This window comes from Pristis pectinata, chromosome 19 (genome assembly GCF_009764475.1).
Source record: "Pristis pectinata isolate sPriPec2 chromosome 19, sPriPec2.1.pri, whole genome shotgun sequence".
Taxonomy (NCBI): Eukaryota; Metazoa; Chordata; class Chondrichthyes; order Rhinopristiformes; family Pristidae; genus Pristis; species Pristis pectinata.
Genome location: NC_067423.1, coordinates 33,571,864 through 33,590,650, shown reverse-complemented (window position 1 = coordinate 33,590,650; position 18,787 = coordinate 33,571,864). Strand labels below are relative to the sequence as shown.

The following is an 18,787-nucleotide window of genomic DNA, read 5'->3' as shown; positions in this document are numbered from 1 at the left end:
ATGAAATGCACTTAAAGATGACAATAGAGAAGGTCATAAGTATATTGAAAGCCAAGTTAATAGATTGAAGTAGAGCTGATTTTGAGGGGTTGAGAATAGAATTTGGGAAGATAAAATAAGCGAGAATAATGGGAAAATAATGATGTAGAACAACAATGGAAAACATAAAGTGGTGCTCAATAGAGTGCAGGCCAAATACATTCAACTAAAATGAAAAAAATAAACTAAACATCCATGGATGAATAATTATATAAGGGGGCAATTGGCAATAAGGAAAGAGACATATACTAAAGTATAGGCAGCACGGGAGTACGTGGTAAGAGAGAATTTGAAAGGATTAGAAGTACAAAAAAATGATGAAGGCAAAGAGGAACTATGAAGTTCAGTTATCAGGGAACATGAAAATAGTACTGAAATATTTTACAAGTGCATAAATAAAAAAGGAAGGGGAAAGGCCATTCAGGGACAGACGGGACAACAATACAAGTAACAGGGAAATGGCAGAAATGATAAATCATTATTTCATATCAACATTTACTAGGTGGATAGAATGGAAAACATGATATTGGAAATAAAATGAGTGATGAAGTGGAAGAATTGAAAAGCGGAAAATGGTATACATTAAGTGAAATAAAGACGAGGTGCCAGTCTGATGAAGCTATAACACAGAAGTACATCTCTGCTAAACAAAAAAAAAACAGCATGCAATAGGTAGAGCTAAACAATCTGACACATCAGATAAAAGCTCTGCAGCCCGGCCATGTCTAGTTGTGAAAGGTGGTGGACAATGAAACAGCTGACGGAAAGAAGAGGCTCTACAAACTTTCCCAGTCTCTGTGATGACAGGGTCTGGCATGTGAGTGCAAAGATAAAGCTGAAGCATTCATAGCCATCTTCAGCTAAATAGACAACCCATCTCGGCTTCCACCTGGGACTTCCACCATCATGGAAGCCAGTCTTCCACCAATTTCACTCACTCCATGCAATATCAAGAAGTGGCTGAGAGTACTGGATTCAGCAATGGGTAAGGTCCAAATAACACCCCAGCTGTAGTTCTGAAGACCTGCAGGTTTTCTCCAAGTCAGGCATCACCCTGACTTGGAAATATATTGCCAGTCCTTCATTAACGCTGGGTCTAAATCCTGGAACTCCCATCCCAACAGCATTGTTGGAATTCCCATGAGAAGGACTGCAGTGGTTCAAGAAGGTGGCTCACCACCACTTTCTCAGGGGTGCAATAAATGCTGGCCCTATCCTGAAAAAATTAATACAATAAATTTAAAACCTAAAAGAGAATAAAACCCCTTTCTAAATTCCTATATTTGTGGATGACACCAAATTGGGATGTGAGCCTGTACTCAGGAGGACTGAAAAGGTGATAGAAGGTCATTGATAAGCTTATAGAATTGCAAAATAGTTGCTAAACTCAGTTCAGCACAGATAACTGCCTCCTCGTTCATTTCAGAAGGAAAAATTGGGAGACCATATATTACCTGGAAGATGTGAGTCTAGGTGGGATAGAGGAACAAAGGATTTCAGAGTACAATACACCAATCGCTAACAGTTGCATCACGGATAACCAAGGCAAACTGGGCAGTGGGGTTTATTTCTAAAGGGATGTAATTATAAAAAATTATCCTTAACCTGTATTAAGTTTGGTTAAACTGCACTTGGTTTACTGCATACAATGCTGGTTTCTGTATTATGAGAGGGACTAGAGCCATTGGAGAAGGTGCAAAGAAGCTATATAAGGATGATACCATATATATGAGGGTCAGAAAAAGATGGACAGATTGGATCACTTTTCTCTTAAGAAAAGAAGGCTTAGGGATGACCTGATAGAGATGTATAAGATAATGAAAGCTTTTGACAGAGTGACAGAGAGAATGTTTGCCAGTGGGGGAAGAGCATAGCAAGAGCCCATCGATGTTAGATGGTCACTAAGAAATCCAACAGGGATTTCAGAAGGAAGTACTTTACACAAAGGATAGTGAGAATGTGGAACCCACTACCACAGGCAGTGGTTGAAGTGAAAAATGCCAATACATTTAATGAGAGGCAGGCTAAGCTTATGTGGGCATCACTTTCAAGGGAGTCTTTATTGTCCATCTCCAACTGTTCTTGAGAAGCCATTGGAGGGTTGCCTTCTTGAACCACTGCAGTGTGTCTGAAGGTTGTTAAATAGTAAGTTACACAATGTAGACCCAGTGACCTTGGAGGAATGATGATGTAAATCCTAGTCAGAATGATGGGTGTCTAGGAGGAGAACACAGTTGATGGCATTCCCAAGCAACAGCTATCCTTTTAGGAGGATAGAGATTAAAGGTTTGGGAGATACTATTGAACAAGCCATGCCAATTTTGCTGATGTACATTTCACAGATGGTTTCTGTTATTGTGATGTGTCGGTGGTGTAGAGACCAATGTTCTCTACTCCTTACTCCACACTTAATTGAATGATATAGAAAACTGTGATTGTGTTCTTGTCAAGAGGCTTTAATAAACTTTATTTTTTCCAGTTGTCCAATTTGGTTTTGTGACGCTCTTTGTCGCTTCCTTTCCCTTGGCACCCTTGTTGGCGCTTCTAAATAACGTCATTGAAATACGGCTGGATGCAAAAAAATTTGTCACTGAGCTTAGAAGGCCAAATGCAGAGCGTGCAAAAGACATAGGTATGTCAGCACTGAAAAATATACATCCGCAATTCATTGGAAATGATGCCCTTGAATTTGATTTGCATCGACTGTCCTGTATTTTTATTGAAGTGTGTCTTCTTTATCCAATAGGAATTTGGTATAACATTCTGAGTGGAATGGGGAAATTCTCAATTATCATCAATGTAAGTCAATAAACTTCCTGTTAACTTTACTAAACAAATAGGATGTTTATCCATAATATACAGGGTTTAGCCATAATTGAAGTGGCACAAAGATAAGCAGAGGAAGAACCATGTTCGAAGTAGAAGAATGGTTCCAGACCCAGGTTATTCAGACAATCAGACACTAGATCAGGCTTCCCAAGGTCTACAGCACCCACACACCAGACTGTTGAGCAAGTTTTATGGAAGCAAAGGAGTAAACAATTAGAGGAAGAATGTGCCCTTCTTGGGAACAGACCTTCCAAAGTTGTAAAGCATCAAATGTGTACTGTTGATATCTAGATTCTGTAATGATATATGTATTATGATTTACAACCACACCACAGCTCAACATATTATGACAAATCCATAGTAAGCACTTGTCTGACCCCATCCTGGGCACTGCACTTTAGGCAGAAAGTGATGGCTTTGGAGAGGGCATGTGGAAATTGATTAGAATGGTCCTAGAAGGATAGCGTAGTTATGTAGAAGCTGGGATTGTTGTCCATAGAGCAAAGAAGGCAAGAGAGAGTCGATAGAAGGGAATCTATTGATGCTGTTTATTTGACTTTTGAGAAAGTGCTTTAACAAAGTACCACGTAAAAAGCTGGTTAACAAAATGCAATGGAATGATCACTGTCAGCTTCAATAAAAAGTTAGCTGTAGGACAGAAAACAACAAATTGTGATAACTAGTTATTTTTCAGACTGGAGAATGTTGATTGTTGGTATTCTCCAAGGAACAGTGTAGGACCACTATATATGACTTGGATATTAGAATACAGAGTAAAAATTTAACCAAATATTCATCTTCTGTGCTGTTATGACTCTATATTTCTATGATTCATAACATTATAAAGAGGCAAATGGAGTAAATAAAGACAAACTATTTCTAATAACTAACATTTCAATAACCACAGTTCTAAGAGCATTGACAAAAGAACCAACAAAGCATATTTTTTGGACAGTGAGTGGAAAGCACTGCTTGATCAGACAGTGGATATGGATTTAATACTTCTTCAAAAGACAATTGGATAAATATATGGAGGATATAGTTGGAGAGAGGGGCTAATTTGAAAATGCCCTTGCTGACTCAGTCGACCAAATGGACTTTTTCTATGCTCAACTGTTAGTGAATAGCTGCTTCATATAATTGTACAGCAAATCAATGCCCATTACTGAGAGAAGACATTAACCCTATTTAGTTTAACAGTGGAATTAATTTTGCATCTGTTGAATTATAGCATTAAAATATTTTATTTGTGTATCATCCAGGCATTTGTAATCGCTATCACATCAGACTTCATCCCACGCCTTGTTTACCAATACATGTACAGTGATGATGGCAGTATGCATGGCTTTGTGAATCATACCTTGTCATACTTCAATATCAGTGAATTTCAACAGGGTACACATCCCCAATCATCACATTTCATCAATATTAAAGTCTGCAGGTAATTGAATATATTTTCAAATGTTGCTGTTGCTTGATTACTGTCTTTCTCAAAAAAGACCTGCCTTATTCTGGTCTTCAAGTCATTAAGGGCTGAATTATAACTTTCGAATGTACTGTGATGAGGTTAGAGCAAGGAAGGGGGAAGGTGTTGCTATCAGCAGACAACACTTCTGAAATCTCTTGTCAGAATCCTTTCACTGGCATTAGATTAAAATATTATTTTTGAGTTTTCTAAAGCTAAGCCGGTATAATGACCTGTTTGATTCAATTTCAACACTAAGGAACATTGCAAGTGGGATATTGAATGGATTCTGGAGCTGGCATGGTTGGAAATGGCCAGAGAAGTTAGCAGCAGGACTGTTATTCCCTGCCTTTTGGAGCAATGCCACAAGCAGTTTAATGATCTAAATCACATCAGGAAAAGTGAGCGCATTTGCTTAAGGCCTGATACCCATTTTATTACAGAACCTCTCAAATTAACTCCACTCCAGCACATTACTCCTCACCCCATTTCAAGGTGTGGATGCACTTTGCCTACGCCTATCATCTAGATGGTCTTTCTACAATATTTGGTTTCTCTCACATGGTCTTCATCATTGGTCCATTTGATGCTCACCACATGGCATTGCTCTGACACTCAAGTCCTCCTTGAAGAAAGGAGCATAGACCACTAGCCGGGTTGGAAAGAACTGGAGGTGGCCTTTGAGTTAAACTGTACCTTCTGTCTAAAGAAGAGGGAGACTTGGTGATATCCAGCATGCTCATTGGTGATGGGGCTTTGCAGTTGACAGAGAACAGAATTCTATCTCATCCAGACACATTACATGCAACATTCACTCATGTGAATGTGAAGTCATCAGCAAATTAAACATGATTATGTGCATAATGATGACCTTATCATAACTTGACCACTCAAGCTCATGTTTTTAATCTCCAAAGCCATCACTTATCAGACAGGACATGTAACAATGAGGTCAACTCCTCCTCAGAGGAGATCACTAACTCTGAAGGATTACCATCATGGAACTCGTACTCAACACGCTCCAGCTCAGATACTCACACTATCCTTAACCTAGTAAGAAAGATAGTTGGGTTTCTACTGCATGTCAAAGGCAAGTGGGAGCAAGTAATGCAGACGCAGACGGCGGTGGGAAGCTGTGCTGGAGGACTTTAGTCTGTTCAAGCTTTGGCAGCTGAGTGAGGGCAGTTAATGGACAAGATCCTTTCGGAGCAACAGCAGAACAGGTTGGATGTCCTAGTGGAAGCTTAACCAAACTATGGGTGCTTCCTGACAGTTGGCAGGATTACAGTTTGAGTCCATGTAATATGATATATCATCCATTTACAAACAAGCCGATCACAGGCATGCACGCAGGCCTCATTGTAGGCTTGCGGATTATGAAAGCCCCATTCATTAAGATACATGACGGACTTGCTGGGCTGTTTTGCACTCTAGTGATCAGCAGCGGAGGGATCAATGGATTACTGCTGGCAGGAAAGTGCAGGAGGGCAATGGGAGGAACGATGGTCATAGAGAACCACAAAGTTGGAGCTTGGATCAAAGTGATTTCACCTGCCCTCTGCCCTTCCTACAGTCAGTTCCCACATGCTGCCTTGTGTCATGATGGCTGAGTCTGGCCTTCCACAGGTGGAGGTGAAGCAGACCGGCTTCTGTGTGTGGCTGGCTCTGAGGTCCTGTTCTCATCTCCATCCAAGATCATGAGGCTAAATAAAGATTAGAGAAGTGATCACGTGATACCTACTGATAAAATATAGCCACCAGGTTCAGCAGGGAACAGGTTCTGATCCAAGATGATTCCGATATCTGCCACCACCTGAAGAGGTGATTGTGTTTCTTCAGATTCTGGTTTTGAGACAGGTCCAGGAAGCTCAGTCTCTGTGCACTCTCTGTGTAGTGGCTAAAGCCTTCAATGTTCAGCAAATGAACAGCAAAGTTCATAAGCTAGCTTACATTCTTTTTTGCAAAACAGTCTGTCAACATCTTCGAAGAAAGCCTTTCCTTGACGCTCAAGGTAACAGCTTTGAGGCTGCAGTATTCATTGCTGGATTTGCTTGTCAACTCTTTATCCATTGGCACTGGACTGTTCCAAGGAACTCCTGAACACTGAGTTAAAATCAGAATTCCTGTTGAGATTGCAGCTGAGAGTTAATCACTGTTTTGAAGTTGCCAAGCACTCATTCCAGAGGCAGTTTCCCACTTGCAGTCTAATGCACCCAGGTTCAATGCAAAACAGACCGGACAACATGAGGGCTCCACTGTGCTTTCACCTTTAGTGATATACTAAAAGTATAAAAGTACCCAACCCCACTCCCCACCCAATGCTCCTGCTCCCAAACCCAGAACTCACAGTGGCTCCTAAAAACAGAAAATGTTCCAAAACTCAGCATGTCAGGCAGCATCTATGGAAAGAGAAACAGTTAATGTTTCAGGCCTGAGACCTTTCATCAGAACTGGGAAAGAAGTTAATCTATGTAACAAAGAAGGTGAGAGGGAGCAGTGAGTGTAATACAGGAAATTTTTCTGATAGGGTAAAATAATGTGGCTTTCAAGGGGTAGTTAAGCTCCTTGGTCTGTGTAATGTGTTGCCAATGTTGTACAGTCTTTGTAGTGTTGTATAGTCTGGCTTCTGGGATGTGCCCACACTATATAGACTAGACTAACTTCTTTCTCAGTTCTGAGGGAGGGTCTCAGATCTAAAACATTAACTGTTGCTCTTTGTAAAGATAATACCTAACCTGATGAGTTTTTCCAGCATCTTCTCTTTTTATTTCAGATTTCCAGTGTCTGAAGTTTTTTTTAAACTTTCACTCAGGGGTTAAGATCCCCCTCTGTATTCTTTTTCTTGCTGCAGCAAGGTGAAGTTATCAGTTAGCTGGTATAAGGAATGCCTTTGTGTAGTATTTTCAATGTAACTGAGCTGTAGGAATGGTCCTTTGATCAAATGATGTGCCTGTGATCCACGATACAAGTTGCTAATGATTGCTCTCATAGCAAAATATTTAAAAGAGATTGAGATCCCCAAAACACCAGCTTGTGTATTTGGAACTAAGACTGCATGTGATAAAGCTCATAACCTTACTGACCTCCATTTGTGGGTTTTTCTTGGAGACTCAAGCTGCAGAATCTGATCCTACCAACAATTATACGTTTCTCATTTTTTTTAAAAAGCATTTTCTGAAAACATATGACTGGGTAGGTTTTCTTTTTCACTGTATATCATATTGCAATTTAGTTTAACTAATTGGAAGAACTTTACTCTTTCCCACCCTGACACATTGCTATAGGTATAAGGATTACAGAGAACCACCATGGTCTGATCATGCATATGACTACTCCAAGCAGTATTGGACTATTCTGACTGCTCGCTTGATCTTTGTTATTATCTTCCAGGTAAGTGATTGGCCATTGGAATTATGGTACAAACGGATAAGTGGAGCAGCAACTGTACAAAACTCAATAACATTAAATAAAATTAAAAATATTTTGAGGAGATCAACTACTTTAGGCAGATTAGAATGTAGATCAAAATAAATATTTGGAATTGCAAAAAACCAAAACAGATGAGATCCAAGATGACAAGATGAGAATTTTATCAGCCTTTTCCTTTACTATTGTGGCTGCTCGCGTCTGCTCATGCTCCAATCACGTCAGCTATGTGCCAATTCAAGAAAGCCCCGAAGGTACCAAGGTGGGGAAGGGTAAGCTGCACTGGTTTCCTCAATATGAGATTCCTTGGTCTGTATCAGTCTGAGGGCGTCCTGTAGTACAAGACAAGCAGACGTAGAGACTTCATCATTGAGTGTTCCATGCTGCTGAACCTCACAAACTGAGCACAGCAGCTGATGCCAGAGGAAGAGCAGCAGGGAGACCCAGAACCTGAGAGTCATGAAGCAGAGTCTGAAGATCAGCAGGAACAAGAAGCAGAGGAGGACTATAAAAGTTATCAGCTGACTATGGGAGGCAGGCCAATTAGGGACTCCATCTTTGAAAGACAGTCCACATAAGCAGCTTGAAAAATCATACTCCCAATGCAAACCAAATGACCTCTCCACACTGTTACCACTATCACCATCAACATAATATATTTTATTCCATCTGTCTTGTCCTTGCCTATTCATTTAGCCTGTCCATCTTGCGGGCTGCCCCAGAACACTCTACGCAAAAAGATGTATTTCACTGTGTGTTTTGATGTACATGTGACTAATAAAGATCTTATCTCATTGCCCTGTGTCCTCCTCATAACCAAGCACAGGAACCCTAAAGGAAAAGTGATCTATCCTTTGCTGATAGGAGAAACTAAATGGTCTGAAATCAAAAGAACCTTATTAAATTGACAGAAGTAGCAGTAGGCCTGAGAATTAGAAACGTTCTGGAACTCAGCAAAGGTGAAGAAAGAAATTGATATGAGAAGAGAAGATAGAACATGAGATACATTGGGTAGGGAGATGCTTTGTAGGGCTAACATTTAAAGTCAATGAATTTCATCTTCAATTAGCAATGAAAATTTGCCTGTGGAACTCAAGGTAAGGTTCATTGCAGCCATTATACCAGTAGGCCATTTTAAAGTGCACAGTGGGGTATCACATTAGGAGAAGCATCATGTTTCACTCAGAACTAGATAGGGTCAATGTAATGTCAGGTTTGCTTGCACAAGCCATCGATCTCTCACTATTCCTGACACATAAAATAGGGCCGCTGGAGAACAGGTAATACAGAGCAAGTGTTTCATTTCAGCAGGCAACCTGGCTCATTTTTCTCAGCCTCTCTCAAGCTTCCCTTTCTCAGTGGAGGCCATGATAGATAATGCAAGAACAAACCAAGCACAACAGAGGAAACCAGAGAGTTGACTTGACTTCACATCAGATCATAATCATTCATTGCCAGAATAACCTGGCAGCTGTCACATCAGTCATGTTTCACAGTCATGTGCCCTGCTCCAGTGAGGCTGTACTAAGCCCTTTGCTCTTGATTCCTATAATATTCAAAAATCTAAAAATTGCTCTATTGAGTATTCTCAACACCTGATCCTCAACTGAGTTTTTGGGTAATTAATTCCAGAGATTCACTGGCCCCTGGGTGAAGACATTTCTTTTCATTTCTGTCCTGAATGACTTGACCCTTTATTTTGATACTGTGGACCCTGCTTCTGGACAACCCAAGTTGGAGAACCATCATCCCTCCATGAACCCTTTCAATAGACCTAGAGAATGTAGGCCCAGTTTGCTTAACCTTTCCTCAAAGCCCCCATTTCAGGAGTGAGACTGGTGAATCCTTCTTGGAGTCCTTTAACTACAAGTATATCCTTCCCTAGGTATGGAGACCCAACTGATGCACAGTATTGCCAGTGAGGTCTCACCAGAGTCCGATATAGTTTCAGTAAGTCGCTCACGCTTTCTCACTCACTCGCTCTCTCACTCACACTCTGTTTGAGTCTACTCTCCTTGATGATCCACAAGAAGTCAGCTGTAGATGAGTGGCTTCAGGCGGCTAACCTCAGCAGCTAAAGGTTCTGTCTGGCATGCCTGAATCTGCTGCTAGTGAGGCTGTGTTGGAAGAGAATTGGTGACAAGATCGCTGGCATCTAGACCATGCTACCATAATCACTACTTGCTGACCTGGGCTGACTTGGCCAACAGACCCCAATCACAAGTGTTCACTCCCAGCTGTCTTCACTCTTCACTGTAGCAGCTGTCTGTACGATCTGATTTGGTCGCCATTTGGGCACATTGCTCTGCTCCAACTTGCTCACAAGTGCCATCTCTCTGGCCCAGCAGCAGAGCAACCTGCAGCATCTCTTTGCTCCCGTGGAATTGTGAACTGCTCTTGGGTGACATCTCTGTGTCCACAGGCAGCAGGACTTGCTCACAAGAGGCATTTCTCAGTTCAGTAAGGAAACTGACCTGGTAACATTCCACTATTCCTGACAAACTTCCAAGCTGCTCCCATGTAGCTGGATCAGGGTGACCCTGTGCAGAAGCACAGAGACTTTCTATGGCCTCAATAGCAGCTCTCAACTGAGCTAACAACATGTCAACATCTACCCTGTCTTCCTCCCACAAGATCTTGTATGTTTCAATAAAATCATCCCTCAGTCTTCTAAACTCCAAAGAATATAAATCTCAAATATAAATAATTGGGGAGATTGACTGCAATTCTTGCCTTCCACAAAGGTTGTAGGTTGACCTGTTGACCTTGGTTCACCATTACCAGCTCATACTTGGAAACAGAAAGTGACTGTTTGGCCTGGCAGGCTGTCACGAGCAAGCTGTTTATTGCTGGGAATGATGAAGGGAGTCACCACAACTGCAGCCAAATTGAAAGCAGATGAGTTTGAAATCTGCTTGAGAGTTGACTTGGTGGGAAAGTAAGTTTTGACTATTTTTCTTTCTGTTTTCCATTTACTGAACTATAAGAAATGTTGCCCCAGCCTCAGCTGATTGTGGTTAAGGAGCCTTCCAGGCATGGCTTGGTTCATTTGTACTTCATAGAATATTACAGCACAGTACAGGCCCTTCAGCCAATGACGTTGTGCTGACATTTTATCCTGCTCTAAGATCTATCTAACCCTTCCCTCCCACATAGCCCTCCATTTCTCTATCATTCATGTGGCTATCTAAGAGTCTCTTAAATGTTCCGAATGTATCTGCTCCCACAACCTCTGCCAGCATTGTGTTCTACGCACCCACCACCCTCTGTGTAAAACAAAAACTTACCTGTGACATACCCCTTATACCTTCCTCCAATCATCTTAACGTTATGCCCCCTCATGTTAGCCATTTTCGCCCTGGGAGAAAGTCTCTGACTGTCCACTCGATCTATACCTCTTATCATCTTGAACATAGAATATTACAATACAGCACAGGCTCTTCAGCCCACAATGTTGTGCTAACCTTTTAACCTACTCTAAGATCCATTCCTTCCCACATACACCTCTATTTTTCTATCAACCATGTGCCTATCTAAGAGTCTCTTAAATGTCCCTAATGTATCTGCCTCTACCAGCACCCCTGGCAGCAAGTTCCACGCACCCTCCACTCTGTGTAAAAAATCTTACCTCTGATATCCCCCCTGTACCTTCCTCCAATCACCTTAAAATTATGCCCCTTAAAATTTGCTCAGTTTTCAGCAGTGGAACAAACACTGTTGCAACACAAAGCGCAGGAGGAACTCAGCAGGTCAGGCAGCATCTGTGGAGGGAAATGGACAGTCGACATTTCGGGTCGAGGCCCTTCATCTGAACAATCACTGTTGTTCAGGGACCATTTCACAGGCTTGGCTGAAAGGCCGTGTTAATCAATGTGTTACATTTGAAAGGTCTAGTTTTCCCATGACATTTACACTAATTATATAACTCTTGCTGTGAGGTCACGGGAATTCCTGTGATTGTAGCAGTAGGCCATTCAGCACATTGAACCTGTCCCACCATGCAGTGAGATAACAGTTGATCTCTGTCCATTTCTTTTGCTAATATTCTTTAATAGCTTTAGTTTTGAAAAATCTATCATACACAGAAATTAAATGAACAATAACAGCAATTGCTTCTTGCAGTGGAGAGTTCTGAATTTCAGCATATTCTCTGTTAAAGTATTTCCTAATTTCATTTCTGAAAAGCCTAACTTTTTGAAGTCTGTTGCTTAGTCCTAGGTACCCCCATCAGTTTCTCTGTCTATCTACCCTATCTGTTCCTCAAACAAATTACCGCTTAAATCCCTCCCTACCCATTTAAATTCCAGGGAATAGATTCCGACTGTGTTCGCACTCTTCCTACATTTTCACTATGAAGATAGACTTGATTGTAACTCTTCAATCTCCCTGTCATCTAACTCTTGAACTCCAAGTTCACTGATTAGATGGTATTCTGTTCCATCTATTTCAAGTCCAAGATAGCTGACCTCATATTTGCCTATAGTGAAATCTATTTGCCAGAGCTTCACCTAAATGTATTAATTTATTAACATTGCAATTTTATGGTTCTGGCCACACTGCTGCTTATCTTTAGGTCACTGGGAAACTCACATGGCCATGGGGAGAAGGTGCAAACTCCAGAAGCCAGGACTGAACCAGGCAGCAGCTCTACCAGCTATGCCACAGTGCCACCCAACAAGCACAACTCTGCTCAAAATCAAGGGGAGAGTGACTGAGCCTTAATACAAGAATTGTAAAGTGGAAATGCAGATTACATATTGCACTGGACTTATTACCCTGTGGAACACTTGCTGCAAGTATCAACAAAACAGTAATGTTGTAATCCCATTATTATAGCAATGAAATTGTTCTCAAGGGGAGCACAGGTCAAACTAGGACTGAATGATTATACCCCACAGTTCTAAGATCTAGGTGAAGTATCAAAGTGTGAAAATGGAGTTTAGAAAATGTAGTTTAGAGTGTAAAACATCCAGCAGAGGGAGGAAAAGGCAGGAATTAATGTTTAAGGAGAAGGTTTTGGTCTGCTCTTCACAGCGCCATAGGGTTGTTGGGCTGAGTGCTTCCCTCTAACCTGAGATTCCTATGACTCTGCAGTTTACTGAAGCTAATAATGTGACAGTAGGGCTTATAGGTCATTTACCTAAGGGCAGAATGTTTAACTGAAGGACCCTTGCTTCAGTCAGCCTGCATACCCTTAATTATGGCTCAATTACTTCTACTATCCATTATCATTGCTTATTCATCAAGGTTATTTCAGGCTATTGTTGATTTCAGAAAGAATGCAGGCAACTGTCTGATATCCCTTGAAGGTTGAAGCAGTACTTGTGGAGAGAGAATACATGTGATTAATATTTTGCAGGATATCTCAGCGTGCTTTGTGTCAGTGATTCCAATAACTGTAAGGAGCTGATTGTCTCCAGAGCAGTATTCTTTGTGAATGATGGTGACACTTTGACACGGAGCACTGGTAGCAGAATGCAGAGTGGAGAAGTTGCTCACTTCTTGATCTCCCATTCTGAATACCAAGATATACGCGAATGTCTGCACACACTCTCACAATCTGTTTTGTTTGTACTATCTCTTGACCCTGCACTCAATCTTTTCTATCTGCTCAAGTAGCTAATGACACAAGTCTCGATCAGGATTTTCCTGGGTTATGCCAGCAGTTCCGCATGGAATTGCTGGAATTTTACATCACCAATTTTCACATGGGCATAGGAGTCCTGAATTTACTGGCCCATATCTGCTAGCTGTTTTCCAGCTGTGCTCTGCTGTTGGACTTGCCAATGAATCTAGCAGGGGAGTGGGAGCTAATCGGGATTCCACAGTAATTATGCTTGGGGATTTACTCTCAATCTATGGTTTGAGGCTTGTGAGACTGGGGAAGAAAGGAAAGAAAAAGATGAGCACCATTATTTCTAATTTGTATTAATTTAATGTTTTCAAAAGTGTGAAGCGGCACAGTAGTACAACTAGTAGAGGTGCAGCCTCGTAGCTCAGAGAAGCAAGTTCAACCCTGACTTCTGGTGGTGTCTGTGTTAAGACATGTTTATTCTGTGACTGCATGGGTTTCCTCTGCCTGCTCGGGTTTCTTTCCACATCCCAAAGACATGCAGTCAATAGGTTAATTGGCCACTGTCAATTGCCCCTCGTGTCGGTGAGTATTAGAATCTGGCGGGATTAGATGGGAATGTGGGGAGAATAAAATGGAATTAGTGTAAATGTTTGATGGTTGGCGTGGACTCAGTGGGCCAAAGGGTCTGTTTCCGTGCTGTATGTGTATGTTTTGTGTATTGGTATTTGATAGAATAGTTCTTGCATTTTAAAATCAGTTATTTAATTTTTTAGTGTTTCTGAAAAATGGGGTGGGATTTTGCCATCAGCCAGTGACACTTGTCCTGGCTCTCCCATGTGTTTCAGTTAATTGTAGGAAAGTCTGCTCTCACATGGGTCTCTAAAACTAGAGGACATAGTTTTATGGTGAGAAGGAGAAGGCTTAAAGGAGATCTGAGGGTAAATTTTTCATACAAGGTGTAGCTGGTATCTGGAATGAGTTGTCAGAGGAGGTGGTGGAGGCAGGAAAAATAACAACATTTGAGAGGCATCTGGAGAGGTACTTGAATGAGCAGGGCATAGAGGAATATGGAATTAATGTAGGCAAGTGGGAATAGTATAGATAGACATGATGGTTGGCATAGACACGGTAGGGCAAAGGGCCTATTTCTGTGCTGTACAACTCGATGACACAGGGCCTCACTGCTGTGGGCCAGTGCAGCTGGCTACCCACTCCTGGAAAGGGCAAAGCTGTAGAAATGGGTTACCCGAACAGCTCGAACCAGTAGCAGGCTTTACTTAGATAAAGGAGTCAGATGCTTTGGGGAAACCACTTTAGGCTGATAATCACACGACCAAAATAAAACAATTTGGCTTTTGTTTCACTCAATCCTGCTATTTCTGTAGCTTCGAACCACACATTGTCTTTATTTGTGAATGCACAGTTCTATGCTTCCATAGGCAGATTAGCAGTGGGGAGGGAATTTGAACACACTCATATTACTGATCTGGGCTTGCTGCACCACAGCAGTCAACAGACTCTGTGTTGTCAGGTGTAGCTCAGATGGGGGTATCTTTGTCACCAAGTCCTCAATGTTCTGGGTTCAATCCTCTGTCAAGAAATTTGAGCACTAATAATCTTGGCTGTGGTGTACATGTGAATTAAATGGAGACATGGGAAGCAATTTATGTGGCTGCATCCCACATAACACTGAAACATGTAAATGTGATCAAATTGTTTAGGTTGATACTGCAGTGCAGTACAGAGGTAGCAATGTACTACTGGGGCTGCTATCTTTCAGAGATGATACTAAATCAAGGTCTTATCGAAAGAACTTGTGACATAATTTCAAAGATATCTCATTGGCTGTAAGGCACATTGAAGGTGACCCAGGGCCAAGGGAGAAGGACTAAACTAAATAACAAATCAAGGTGAGCAGTAAGTTTCACTGTGAAATTGTTCATGAAAGGAACTGAGATTGAGAAAGGAAAACAAGTGTTTTTTTTAAATAATTTTATCCTGTTAGATGAATCCTGAGCAGATGTGCTGAAATCCACTCTTTTTTTTTCCCCTGGTCATACACCACTAAAGCACCAAAGTGCCTTGTGGAACTGTGGTCAGTGCTGTAATTTAAGTATTGATGCAGCCAATTCAACCACATTAATGTGATAATGATCTAATGATGTTGGTTGAGGGATAACTCCGATTTTCTTTGAAATAATGCCAGGGAACATCCTGCATCCACCTGAGAGGGGAGACAAGGCCTTTGAGAGCTGTGACGTACTGCAGAGCTGGGGATTGGGTCGGTGTTGCTTTGCTCCTTGTCAAAGTTTTAAAGGTGTATTTGTGGGCAGGGCTCTTCTGGTCCATCTGCATTACCCAGTTATGTCACTCAAGATTCATCACTGCTCCTGAATGGCCACTGGGCTCCAGGACCATCTCCACCTGTAGAACCAGTCTGCCAGATCCAGGGAACACAAGTATGAGTCAGAAGGAAATGCAGGCGGACAATGTGAGCAGCAACCCCCACTCAGGAAAATCAGGGCAAATGTTTAAGGGAGGGCAGTACTGTTGTTCTGGATGATACATTGTAAGAAGGATGCCAAAGCCTAGAAGGGAGTCCAAGGGAAATTTAATAGAAATGAAGGACTCTGGTTTTGAATAGGAACAGTTCAATAAAGGTGCTCAAAGCATGGATGATTTTGATAAAGGTTAAAAAGAAGGAAGTGCTTCCACCAGTAAGATAATCAGTAACTAGACAATACAGTTGTAAGATGATTGGCAAAACAATCAGAGGGGATCTAAAAATGTTGATGCAAACAGCCTCATTGGTAACATCTGAAAAGGCATGGGTTGTATACTTGAAAGGGGATATAGGTTGCAGCATTATGAGGAGGGATCAGGAAATTAGACTAATAGGGAAGATGTTGAGATGTTTCCACTAGTGAGAGAGTCTTGAATGAGGTGACCTGGTTACAAGATTAGGGAGTGGTCATTTAAAACTGAGGTGCCCAGGAATTTCTTCTTGCAGTGAGTGGTGAACCTCTGGAAATCTCTATTCCGGAGAGTTGTGGAGGCTAAATCAATGGGGGTATTTAAAGTGGAGGTAGATAATTTTTTGAAATATCAGGGAACTGAGGGCTGTGGGGAACTACCAGAGGAGGTGAGACCTGGTATAGATCCACCATGATCATATTGAATGGTGGGGCAGGCTTGAGGGGCCTGCTGACCTACTTCTGCTCCTATTTTCTTGTGTTCTTGTGGGTTCTCTTTCAAAGAGCCAAAACAGGACTGTTTTCAATGCTCTAGGTTTCTTCTCGATGAGACTATAATAAATGTCCTCAGTAATTTACCCTTAGTTTGCTGAACACAAATTAAGACAGGCTTCTTTCACCTCTCTACCCTTTTACAGCCGTCCAGCACCAAGGGAAAATGTGAAGCTATCACAAGTGAACCTTGTAATCACTCTGTGCACTCTTCATTGAATTTCAGAATCTGGTGATGTTTTTAAGTGACGTTCTTGATTGGCTGATACCCGATATTCCCAAGGACATCAACGTACGCATGAAAAGGGAGAAAACTCTTCTCGTCGATGTGTTCCTGAAGGAAGAGCGGGAGAAGGTTAATATAATTGAAAGCTTTTTAGTGCGGGACAGGAAGAAACAAAAGCCCAGCAGTGAAGTTCAAAAGGCTCGAGCAGCCAGCTTCTCCCAAGCCAACAGAAATCAGCGTAGCAACTTCACATCATATAGCCTAAGGCACACCGATGTCTGAGCTTACAAAGGTTCAGAGGACTAACCACATGTGCACTTGACACTAGGGGGGTCAAGAGAAAGTTTGCTGTTTGAAATGAGCTACAACTAACGATGTTCTTACCCAGAAAATCACGGTGATGTGAGCTATGTTGTGTACAGACTGGACTGCAAAACCACTGGATAAGCAAGATTGCACCTTGATGTAATAAGTGTGCAACTTTGTGGATAGAAACGTACTTGAAAAGTAATGGGAAGGTATCAGTGTAGGCAGGTGGCTGTTCAATGAACATGACTGTGAAATCAGAAAGGGACCTAAGGGAAACTTGATAGGTTCTAGCCTATTAGGGTTAGTTGAGATCAGTCGTGTGGTGTATGTAAATGTTTGCGATAATGTATTGTTCATCATTAAAGTAATAAGTAAATTGCTGTTTGTGCTTTTAAAGAGGAAATTTTAATTGGTAATATGCAGTTTACAATGGTACTTTAGATCATAAACTAGGCATATGTTTGATATGCCTGCCATAAAGACTACTGTGGATAAAATAAAAGAAACCTTTTATTTCAAATTATTTTGTTTTTAGTAGATTTTATTTTTCAAGCCAGCTGTATGAGGTGAGATGCTGCAAAATCACATTCCCAACTTGGAGCTTCAGCTACCAGGAACACATCTGCCCAATTTTGTTCCCAATTCCATCCCTAACTGGGCATCATGTGCCCTGAATCCTGAACTTTGGTTCCCAGGCCAGGTTCCACAGTAGGAGTGCAGATTCGCAAAGGTTTGTGCCAACGGGCAATAAATTACAACTGATTAATTTACTCATCTGCACCCCAGTTCCCTGCAGCTTCAAATGAGAATATTATTGTGCATGTAAAAAGCAGTTGTGTTTAGTCTAATAGTGCAAGGGGAAGGAATATTGTAAGTTCCAGCCACCCAATTCCCCTCCCCCTCCCCCTGTTCCCCTGGAGGTGTGTTCACTCTTAAATCCTGCAGCAGAGATCTCAGATGGAGCAGCTTGCTGGAGCAGGTTGCAGGGCATGTACAGTGCAGTGCTTGGTGTATCTGTAAAGGGCTACCAAATTACAGAGCATGGAAGAGTGCAGCTCCAGTCTTGCATAGTGCTTGGAGCATACCTTTGCCAGCATGGAATTAAGCACACATGGAAACCGAGACATGCTGCAGAATCTGGTGAACTGCAGAAACTAGATCCTGTAACACAGAATTGTTCTGTCGTTTATGCACCTAGTTAACACAGAGGAAGTTCAGAATACCGCCATTATGGCTATGGACACCATTGTGCAAATGGCCTTGCAGATTCCAATGGGGTCCAGCCAGTTGTCCTACTTATATTGTTTAGAACTAACCAGGAAAAATGGTGGTGCCACCATGCAGCACAATTCTGATGACCTGTCAGAGGATGACAGCATTCATTATTACTGCCACTCTACCAGAATCCTTAGCCACCAGCACAGATTGTTGATGCTCATGCTGTGATGGTACTGTTACGGACTCAGTGAAAGTCCCTTTAAGATAGAGAGTGTGTGTGTATGTGTGTGTGGGGCGTGCTTACGTCAATAGAAGATAAAGGACGTAATGACGTGGTTGAAGAAGTTAGAAGAAGAAGAAGGAGAGAGAGAGAGAAGGGAGAGAGACACCAGCCTGCTTGTTTTCTCTATCGATGGATGAGAAACAATAACTGTGTTTGCCACTGAAATCCATGT

The 18,787-nt window shown here is 41.7% G+C and overlaps 1 protein-coding gene across 1 annotated transcript in view; it reads left to right on the top strand.

Annotated features, from left to right (window-relative positions):
* LOC127580305 (anoctamin-2-like) overlaps positions 1-17,583 on the top strand; it is a 96,468-nt gene extending 78,885 nt beyond the window's left edge. The window contains exons 22-26 of the mRNA XM_052033591.1: positions 2,519-2,671; positions 2,786-2,838; positions 4,131-4,309; positions 7,618-7,723; positions 16,806-17,583. Of these exons, the coding sequence (XP_051889551.1) occupies positions 2,519-2,671; positions 2,786-2,838; positions 4,131-4,309; positions 7,618-7,723; positions 16,806-17,087 (773 nt within the window). The 3' untranslated portion in view covers positions 17,088-17,583. The remainder of the gene's footprint in view (positions 1-2,518; positions 2,672-2,785; positions 2,839-4,130; positions 4,310-7,617; positions 7,724-16,805) is intronic.
* The last annotated feature ends 1,204 nt before the right edge of the window (positions 17,584-18,787 follow it).